General features: G+C 37.4%; 1 protein-coding gene across 1 annotated transcript in view; it reads left to right on the top strand.

The window, feature by feature from the left end:
- LOC149134979 (potassium channel subfamily K member 1-like) overlaps window positions 1-1,475 on the top strand; it is a 116,076-nt gene extending 114,601 nt beyond the window's left edge. Inside the window, exon 2 of the mRNA XM_089353630.1 lies at window positions 1,320-1,475. Within this exon, the coding sequence (XP_089209756.1) occupies window positions 1,320-1,432 (113 nt within the window). The 3' untranslated portion in view covers window positions 1,433-1,475. The remainder of the gene's footprint in view (window positions 1-1,319) is intronic.
- Window positions 1,476-10,000: the final 8,525 nt, after the last annotated feature.

Below are 10,000 nucleotides of genomic sequence, written 5' to 3' on the forward strand. Positions count from 1 at the left end.
ATTTGCTTGAGATGTATTACAGGAAACAGCTTGGTTTCTTCCTCGAATATTTTACATAGTTCAACCTACACAAGTTCATCGTCATCATCGTTTAACGTCCGCTTTCCATGCTAGCATGGGTTGGACGATTTGACTGAGGACTGGTGAGCCAGGTGGCTACACCAGGCTCCAATCTGATCTGGTAGAGTTTCTACTACAGCTGGATGCCCTTCCTAATGCCAACCACTCCGAGAGTGTAGTGGGTGCTTTTATGTGCCACCGGCACGAAGGCCATTCGGGTGGTACTGGCAACGGCCACGCTCAAAATGGTGCATTTTACATGCCATCTGCACACGAATCAGTCTGGCGGCACTGGCAACAAACTTGCTCGAATGTCTTTTCACGCGCCACTGGCACAAGTGCCAGGAAGGTGGCGTTGGTAACGATCATGTGAAAAACAAAATCGGAGTTTTGAAAGACATTTCTATAAAACTAGTTTTTAAACATTGAATGGTTATGGAGGTCCACCAGAATAAAATAGAAATCAAAGGAGTCCATAGATGAAAAATGGTTGAGAACCCCTAATCTAAGCCCTTCGAGGCAATGCCCTAGCATGGCCTCAGTCCAATAACTGGAAGAAATAAAATTTAAAAGATAAGCAGGAGTGGCTGTGTGGTAAGTAGCTTGCTTACCAACCACATGGTTCTGGGTTCAGTCCCACTGCGTGGCATCTTGGGCAAATGTCTTCTACTATAGCCTCAGGCCAGCCAAAGCCTTGTGAGTGGATTTGGTAGATGGAAACTGAAAGAAGCCCGTCGTATATATGTATATATATATATATATATGTGTGTGTGTGTGTTTGTGTGTCTGTGTTTGTCCCCCTTAGCATTGCTTGACAACCGATGCTGGTGTGTTTATGTCCCTTTCACTTAGCAATTCGGCAAAAGAAGACCGATAGAATAAGTACTAGGCTTCCAAAGAATAAGTCCCGGGGTCGATTTGCTCGACTAAAGGCGGTGCTCCAGCATGGCCACAGTCAAATGACTGAAAAAAGTATAAAAGAAATAAAAGAGAGATTCATAAATTTATTTCCAAAATGTCAAAGCTTCACTATATATCGTTAAAGTACACTCTGTAAAATTTTAGATTTGCCTCAGTAAGCTGAGCTGATAACTTGCACTAATTAATCAATTGATACATACCTCTCATCACAATATCTCAAAATTCAGACTATATTATTATTTAATTTTGCAACGAGCTTTGTTTATTTATTTGTAGCTATTGTGTATTTTTATTTTTTATTCATGTATTTATTTGTTCTTTTTTTAATATATTTTCAGGTAAGCTTATTGATCAAGTGATACACATCTGTGATTGCTTCACTGTAAAGCTGTTGATATCACCTGAACAAAATGTAAATGAAATCACACATGTAGCTCAGGTACAGAGGTAAGAGCAACAGCCTTTATATATGGAACATTCACATTCAACAAGAGGTATCTGACCAGACAACACATCTGCTGACTGATTCCTCTAAAAGACTGCAAAAAATTCTCAGTAATATTTATTCTGTTAACTTCATATAATTGTTATAAAAAAAATATTGTACACATACACACACAATTATATCTATCTATCTATCTTTATATATATATATATATAAAAGGAGAAATAAGCTATATTGAATCTCTGAGTGAGAGGTAAACAGTAACAGTGCGGATTCATAAAATATATTTGCCAACTAAATGTGGCAGTCCCATAGAGGACGATGTTACTGTTGTCTTTAGCTCCAGGAAGCCCCTGGGACAAAAAACAACAGTAACATTGTCCTCTATGAGGCTGGAACATTTAGTTGGCAAATATATTTTACAATAGATATTATATTTTATATATATATATATATATATATATATATATATATATATATATAATTTTAGGATAAAAACTTTATAAGAATTTATCAAGTAGTAGTTTTGATATATATATATATATACATATATATATACATATAGTAGTTGTATGCTGTCAACTTAATGTGACAGTCCCATGAAGGAAATAATACTGTCAAGGCCAACAGGAAGCGGTGCTGCTTCCTAGAGCTAAATAGCAGTAGTATTATTCCCTTCATGGGAAACACTGTTATAGATTATGCCTAACCGAAAATGATCACAGCCACATCATCCAAATAGATGGGTGAAACCGAGCTTAGCTACTAGTAAATATATATAGCTATATATATATATATGTGTGTGTGTGTGTGTGTGTATGTATATTTATTACTGCTGAAGGTCTGTTTATAGGGCTACCCTGGGTTTCTCGTTATAAAGAGTATCTTTATGGTATATCATCAGACCCTAAGACTTGTTGGCCTATCTTTTCTTAAGAAACAAATTGTTCCATATTTGAGGGGCTTGTAGCCTCTGTAAAATATGCAGAAGTGCTGCAATGGTTAGCTATTTTGTGGAGACCATGTGGACACCATGTAAAACTCCAGCCAGGTAGCAAAAAGTTAGTTTTTTTCTTTTTAGAAAGCATAAAAATGAAGAAAAAGCACACTCTAAGAAGTAGAGCAGTCTATATTTATTACTGGTAAAGGCCTGTTTATACGGTTACCCTAGGTTTCTCACCAGTAATACAGGCCTTCACCAGTAAAAAATATAGACTGTTCTACTTCTTAGAGTGTGCTTCTCCATTTTTATGTTTTGCTACAAAAAATAAAAATTAAAAAAAATAAATTAAAAAATATATATATATATATATATATATATATATATATATATATATATATATATATATATATATATAAGGACAAGTTACTTGCCAGATAAAAATAAAAAAATAAATCTAAAAAACAATATATATAAATTAAGGACAAGTTACTTGCCAGATTTTTTGTTTCTTGGTTGTATCATACTTTAGAAACATCGGCAAAAGGATGATGTGTTATACGGAGTTACGAAGAGAGAAGGAAAATTAAAACATGAGCTGAAGGAAAGTGTCAGCGTTAATCGATGTTGACAAAACACCAACCTTGGAAACTGTTTTGTTCATAAAAATTTTATGATCCCTTTGGAATGAAATATTTCACACCAGTTCCCTCCCTTCCAGCCCTTCTCCTGCGCAACACACTTCTCACATTCTACATTCATCATTCGCTGTGGTCCTTCTAACTGCATTATTGAATTTTGTTTGTTTATTCTGTAATACTCTAACAATATTATCCACATCTGTAGAGAATCTCTGAATCTATTCTACTTATTTATTAATGATTCACTGAATCAAGTTACTGGATTTTTACTCTTAGCCCCAATCACATTTCTTGTAGTCTATTTCTAATAAAGCAGGTTTGTTTGTTTCACCTCCTGTTTTCAGTAATAGCCAGCTGTATGTAGTTCTGAATAAAACAAAGAATCTAGCTAACTTGGAATTACTAATTGAAGATTATGAAGGTCAAGAAGAATATCATAGAATCAAGTATATTGTTATCAAGAATATTCTTACATTAAAACATATTTTTATATTTTTGCATAATATATTCCAAATTCAAATGAATCATGGTATTTTTTATGTGGTCTATGCTAGTAGAGTGGAGGCGTAATGACCCAGTGGTTAGGGCAGCGGACTCGCGGTCATAGGATCGCGGTTTCAATTCCCAGACCGGACGTTGTGAGTGTTTATTGAGTGAAAACACCTAAAGCTCCACGAGGCTCTGGCAGGGGATGGTGGCGAGCCCTGCTGTACTCTTTCACCACAACTTTCTCTCAATCTTCCTGAGAATTATATTAAAGGTACACATGTCTGTGGAATGCTCAGCCACTTGCATGTTAAATTTCACAAGCAAGCTGTTTCGTTGATCGTATCAACAGGAACCCTCGTCGTCGTAACCGACAGAATGCCAACATGCTAGTAGATTATATATTATCATCATCATCATCATCATCATCATCATATCCATTTTCTATGCTGGCATGAGATGAATGTTCTGACAAGATCAAATAAGTTATAAGGACGATGTCTTGCTCCAGATTGGGCATCATTTCTCTGGCTGGATATCTATCCTAATACCACCATTTTACTTGGTGTGCTGGGTACTGTTTTTCTTGGCACCAACATTAATGAAACTGCTCGAGATCGTTGCCAGTGCCCCTGGACTGGCTTGTGCGGGTGGCACATAAAAGACACCATTTCGAGCGTGGCCGTTTTCGTGCGGGTGACACGTAAAAGCACCCACTACACTCTCTGAGTGGTTGGCGTTAGGAAGGGCATCCAGCTGTAGAAACTCTGCCAAATCAGACTGGAGCCTGGTGTTGCCATCCGGTTTCACCAGTCCTCAGTCAAATCGTCCAACCCATGCTAGCATGGAAAGCGGACGTTAAACGATGATGAAAGAATCCCTAGACTGAGAGGGAGAAAGAGTGTTCATTTTATGTGAGGTGTACAGAGGTTAAAGTGAAGGCGCATGACTCAGTGATTAGAGTGGCGGGCTCACAATCATGAGATAGTGAGTTCAATTCTTGGACTGAGCTGTGTATTGTGTTCTTGAGCAAAGCCCTTTATTTTACATTGCTGCAGTTCACTCATCTGTAGAAATGAGTTGCAGCATCACTAGTGTCAATCTGTATCGGCCTTTGCTTCTCCCTTGGATAACATCAGTGACATGGAGAGGGGAGGCTGGTATGCAGGGGCAACTGCTGGTCATCTACAAACAACCTTGCCTGGATTTGTGCCTTGGAGGGGAACTTTTTAGGTGCAATCCCATAATCCTTCATGACCGAAGGTGGTCTTTACCCTTTACCTTTCTTTTACAGATGTTAAAGTATGATGGGGAAAGCAGGGACGAGTTTATTGTTGTAGGGCAAATTTATGGCTACCTCTCATTTTACGTGGACGAATAGGGTGGTTGGTACAGTGCCTTAAACAAATAACTACGGAGGTAATATGGTGCCAGAATGTACTGTCAAAGTAATACGTCCAAAAAGGTGAATACTAGTAGGTATGAATACAAAAGAATCAGTTTGGATGCGAAGAGAGTGAGAAATGGGTACAAATATAGGATGAAGATGGTGGTGTCCCTACATAGTCTTCAACTTCTGCTTTTCTCCCTTCCCATCCATCCAGACACAGACACATATACACACACATATATAAAACACCTATATATATACATACCTTTATATGTATTTACGTGTGTACACATGTGTGTGTTTGTATATGGCTTTGTTAATGTTAAATGGTAATTTAGTAATTCGACCGTAGACGCAGTCTAATGACAAAAATTGTAGAATAGCTTTCACGAGCATATGCACACATACACGCACGCAAACATATCTATACACAAACTGAGTGTTTACCATATTAACTCTTTCAGTTATTCCTCGGGTTAAATTTTCAACGTATGCAAAATTGCGTGTAACCATGTCTTGCCAAATAGATGCAAGGGACACAACTCTTGCATTTCTTCGGCTTAACCATCTGTGATTACCTTCCTTGTGAGTGATTATTAACTTTGACACAAGACTAGGAATTAGAACGGCATGGGCGGACCGCGGGGGTGGGGTGGCTGAGGGGCACGTGTCCCCCTCAAGAAAAGAAGCCGCCTTTCAAAATAATATTATTACGCCCGTTTCTCCTGGAATTGTATTCCCTTCTGACCTTGTGTCTTCCCTTCGAAAAATTCCTGGGGCCAAACCTGAAAGGAGAATGTAATCGATTGTTTATCTATATCAAAACTATAAATAAAAAAAAAACACTAGAAAGGGATTTCTTTTTTTTTATATAATTTAAACCGGAGGAAAAAACACAACATACCATTTTTTTTTTTTTTTTTCAAAGCCTCTGAAATTGTTGGGAAGAAGACGGGAAGTTCTCAGACCTGAGACATGGCTCTGAATATTTACAATAGAATGGACTGTGATAAAGGTACTAAGGGGCCAAGTAGCAGTGATAAAGATGGACTAAGACTACCTGACGTTAGGTATCGAAGGGACGTAATTTTACGGTCTTGTTCTACCATTTTTGTTACTCAAAACATTTATTGACTGATACAATAAAGGATTCCGAAATTAACACAGGGCCACGCATTTATGAGATAAGTTGTAATCAATTTAAATGATTCCAGGTGTTAACTGGAACATTAATGTATTTATTCCAAAAGGATGAAAGTCATAGTTGACCTAGATGGGATTTAAATTCAAAACAAATAGTAACATGGCTAATTACAGTAAGGTTTTGATAAAGTTACAAATTCTTAAGGAGTGGATATAATTGATTAATCTTTCTGTGCTTGCATTTCTAATGAAATAGATACTACAGTTCTCGTGTATTTCAATTAATTGTGAAATTATTCTAGAATTTGAAAGAGCTTAGTGAAATCGTTTATTTTTTGTTTGTTTCAGTCACTGGATTGTGGCAAGGGTGAATCACTGCTTTGAAAGGTTTTAGGTGAACAAATCGACCCCAGTACTCATTTTTAAATCTGGTACTTATTCTATTGGTCTCTATTGTTGAACTGCTAAGTTACAACGATGTAAACAAACCAACATCAGTTGTCAATATGCTGGCAGGGACAGACACAAACATAAAGATACATCACCATCATCATCATCATCATCATCATACTTTAATGTCTGTTTTCCATGCTGGCATGGTTTGGACTAATATATATATTATAATATGTGTGTGTGTACATAAAAAGCTTCCACTCAGTTTCCATTTACTAAATTCGCTCACAAGGCATTGGTTGGTCCAGGGCTATAATAGAAGACACTTGCTCAAGGTGTCAATCACTAGGAGTGAACCCAAAAGGATCTGGCTGCAAAACAAACTTCATAACTGCATGGACCCTTTTTCTTTATCCTATTAAGACACCAAAACCTTAGAGACACTCATCTCAACACTTCTAGTGACTAAGATATAATTACCCCAGTAACTCATACATCACTATCACAGTGACTCAGACATCAATGCTCATGTAGCACAGATGTCAATATCTCAATAACCCAGATATCAATACTGCAGTGACACATTTATCAAGACTCTAATGGCTTGAAAATCAATACCTTATTACACTTAAGTCACTACATCTGTAACATATCAATACCATTGGAGTACATACATCAATACCCTTGTGACATGTACATGGATGCTTTGGTGACAACTGATATCAATACCTCAGTGATAGAGATGTGAATACCCTAGTGACCTGAACATCAGTACTTCATTTACCTACACTTCAATAACTGAGACATTAATATGTAAGTGTACCCTAGTGACCTAGACATCAATGTCTCAACGACCCAGTTGTCAATACCCCAGTGATTCATATTAATCTTCTCTGTAGTAAGACAGCAATCCCTGTCCCTCCTTCTATCATACTCTGACCTCTCACCTGGCACATGGCCACTTCTCACAGTACCTCTCTGTTTCTCAGCTGAGACGTCAAGCCACCTGGAAACCCTGTGAGTACTGAAGCCATGTAAAAGAGCACCCATGGAGGTGCCACATAAAGAGCACCTGTGTTAGCACCATGTAAAATGCACTCGTACCAGCGCCACATAACAAGCACCTGTGCCAGTGCCACATAACAAGCACCCAGTACACTCTGTCAAGTGGTTGGTGTTAGGAAGAGCATCCTGCTATGGAAACCAAGCTAAAACAGATGATTTGAGCCTGGTGTAGCCCTCCACCTTACCTGCTCCTGTCAAACCATCCAACCCATGCAAGCATAGAAAATGGACATTAAATGATGATGATGATACTGAATGAAGTAGACATCAATATCTCAGTGACATGAACCAATACTTCATTTACCCACACCTCAATATCACAGTGACCCAGATATCAAAATCTCAGTGACCCTTACATCAGTTCCAGATATCAATGCCTCAGTGACCTAGATGGATAATAATCAATGACTGAGCAACCCAGATTTCAATATCTCTGTGACCCAGATATCAAATACCCAGGTGATACAGACCTCCATAACCTAATGAACCAAATATTAATATCTCAGTGATGCGCAGGAGTGGCTGTATGGTAAGTAGCTTGCTTACCAACCACATGGTTCCGGGTTCAGTCCCACTGTGTGGCACCTTGGGCAAGTGTCTTCTACTATAGCCTCGGGCCGACCAAAGCCTTGTGAGTGGATTTGGTAGACAGAAACTGAAAGAAGCCCGTCGTATATATGTATATGTGTATATGTGTGTGTGTGTGTGTGTATGTTTGTATGTCTGTGTTTGTCCCCCCACCATCGCTTGACAACCGATGCTGGTGTGTTTACGTCCCCGTAACTTAGCGGTTCGGCAAAAAAAGACCGATAGAATAAGTACTAGGCTTACAAAAGAATAAGTCCTGGGGTCGATTTTCTCGACTAAAGGCGGTGCTCCAGCATGGCCGCAGTCAAATGACTGAAACAAGTAAAAGAGTAAAAGAGAGATGCAGATAATGATATCCTGGTGACATAGACCTCATTAAACAACTGACATAGCTTTTTAAGTCCTTCTATCTGTATTATATGTGAAATAACAAACAACCATCATCCAGGTTTAAATAAGAGAATAGATTTTCTTTCTTAAGCCTTTCGTTACCTTATTCCTGTTGAAATACACTCCTTTGTTTTAGTCAATTCTGAAAACAAAGGAGAATTTAATAAAATAACTTTGTAGTTCTTAAATTGGTGTTAGACATATAAATTAACATGAAATTTTGATGGAAAATTTTCAACATTAAGTTTGTAGCATAGAGCCAGCGACTGTCTCGGGCAGATTGGTATGAAAAGGGTTAAGTGCCATAACTGAAGAAGAAGCTGCTGCTACTACTATTGCTACTTAAACTACTGTTGCTGTTTCTCCTCCTCCTCTGCCTCCTTCTTCCACTTCATTAAAGAATAGCTTCCAAAATAACAGATTTTGTGCATTCAAACTCACCAATTCACATTCACCAGAGGTCCTTACCTGTGGTAAGTTCAGTAGGGTCACTAAGTCTAACAATGCATCAAACTAGATCAGGCATGGGCAGCCCTTTTTGAGAAGTGGGCTGCATGACACTTGGCACAGCATCAGGCAGGCCACACTACTAAATAAATTCAAGGTAATTTTTCATTAGGCATGTCATTCAAAAAGCCCCATAGGTCACAGTTTGTCCACAGTTTTATTTCATAAAACCTCTCTGATACGATATGCTTCATGGTAGTGACTAGTTGTATATTTGGTCTCCCTAAAAGTGTGTCCCATCAAAATTAATATTTTTGAATGTAAAATGCTATCATCTTTCTGTCTTTGCTTTTGTTGTCCAGTCTGTATTCTCTGGAGAAAATAAACTCCAATAAATCATAAAATGGAGTGCTTGGCTCTTTCACTAGTTTTGCTGTTATTTTCAAAGTTTTTTGAAGCATTCTTGTGTGGTTAATGTTGTTGGCAGCTTTAAATTAGCTTCTTTTTAAAGCAAACCTATGATCAATCACACTCCTACCTTGACTATACCATTATTATTATTAGTAGTATTATTATTATTATTATTATTATTATTATTATCATTATCATTATCATTATCATTATTATTATTATTATTATTATTATTATTACTTATTTTATAGTATTTATGATTATCCGTCTGCCATTCTTTTGCTTGGTTTTGCTATGGGTTCCATTAATTATTATTATTATCACTTTCTTTATCATCTTTCAATTCTATCTCCTTTTCTTGCTGAGTGCCTTCTTAACACCCAGGGCAGAGACACACACTATATACATTTGTAGGCCATTAAAATAATCACACCAGATTGTTCATTTACAAAGTCATGTGATAAAAAAGGAGAAGAAAGATTGAGGAAAAAAAGAAAACATAAAAGTAAACAAAAAAAATAAAGGGCAAAAGGGAAGAAAATTCACAGGGACAATACTCCTCTCAATATGTATGATGTACCAGTTAATACAATCCTTTGTACTTCCTGCATGGATGGTAATAATTTTCAGTTCCTTTACTGATCATTGCAAATGTTCCTACAATCATTGGTATTGTAACC

Source organism: Octopus bimaculoides, chromosome 6 (genome assembly GCF_046866305.1).
Source record: "Octopus bimaculoides isolate indiv1 chromosome 6, ASM4686630v1, whole genome shotgun sequence".
Taxonomy (NCBI): Eukaryota; Metazoa; Mollusca; class Cephalopoda; order Octopoda; family Octopodidae; genus Octopus; species Octopus bimaculoides.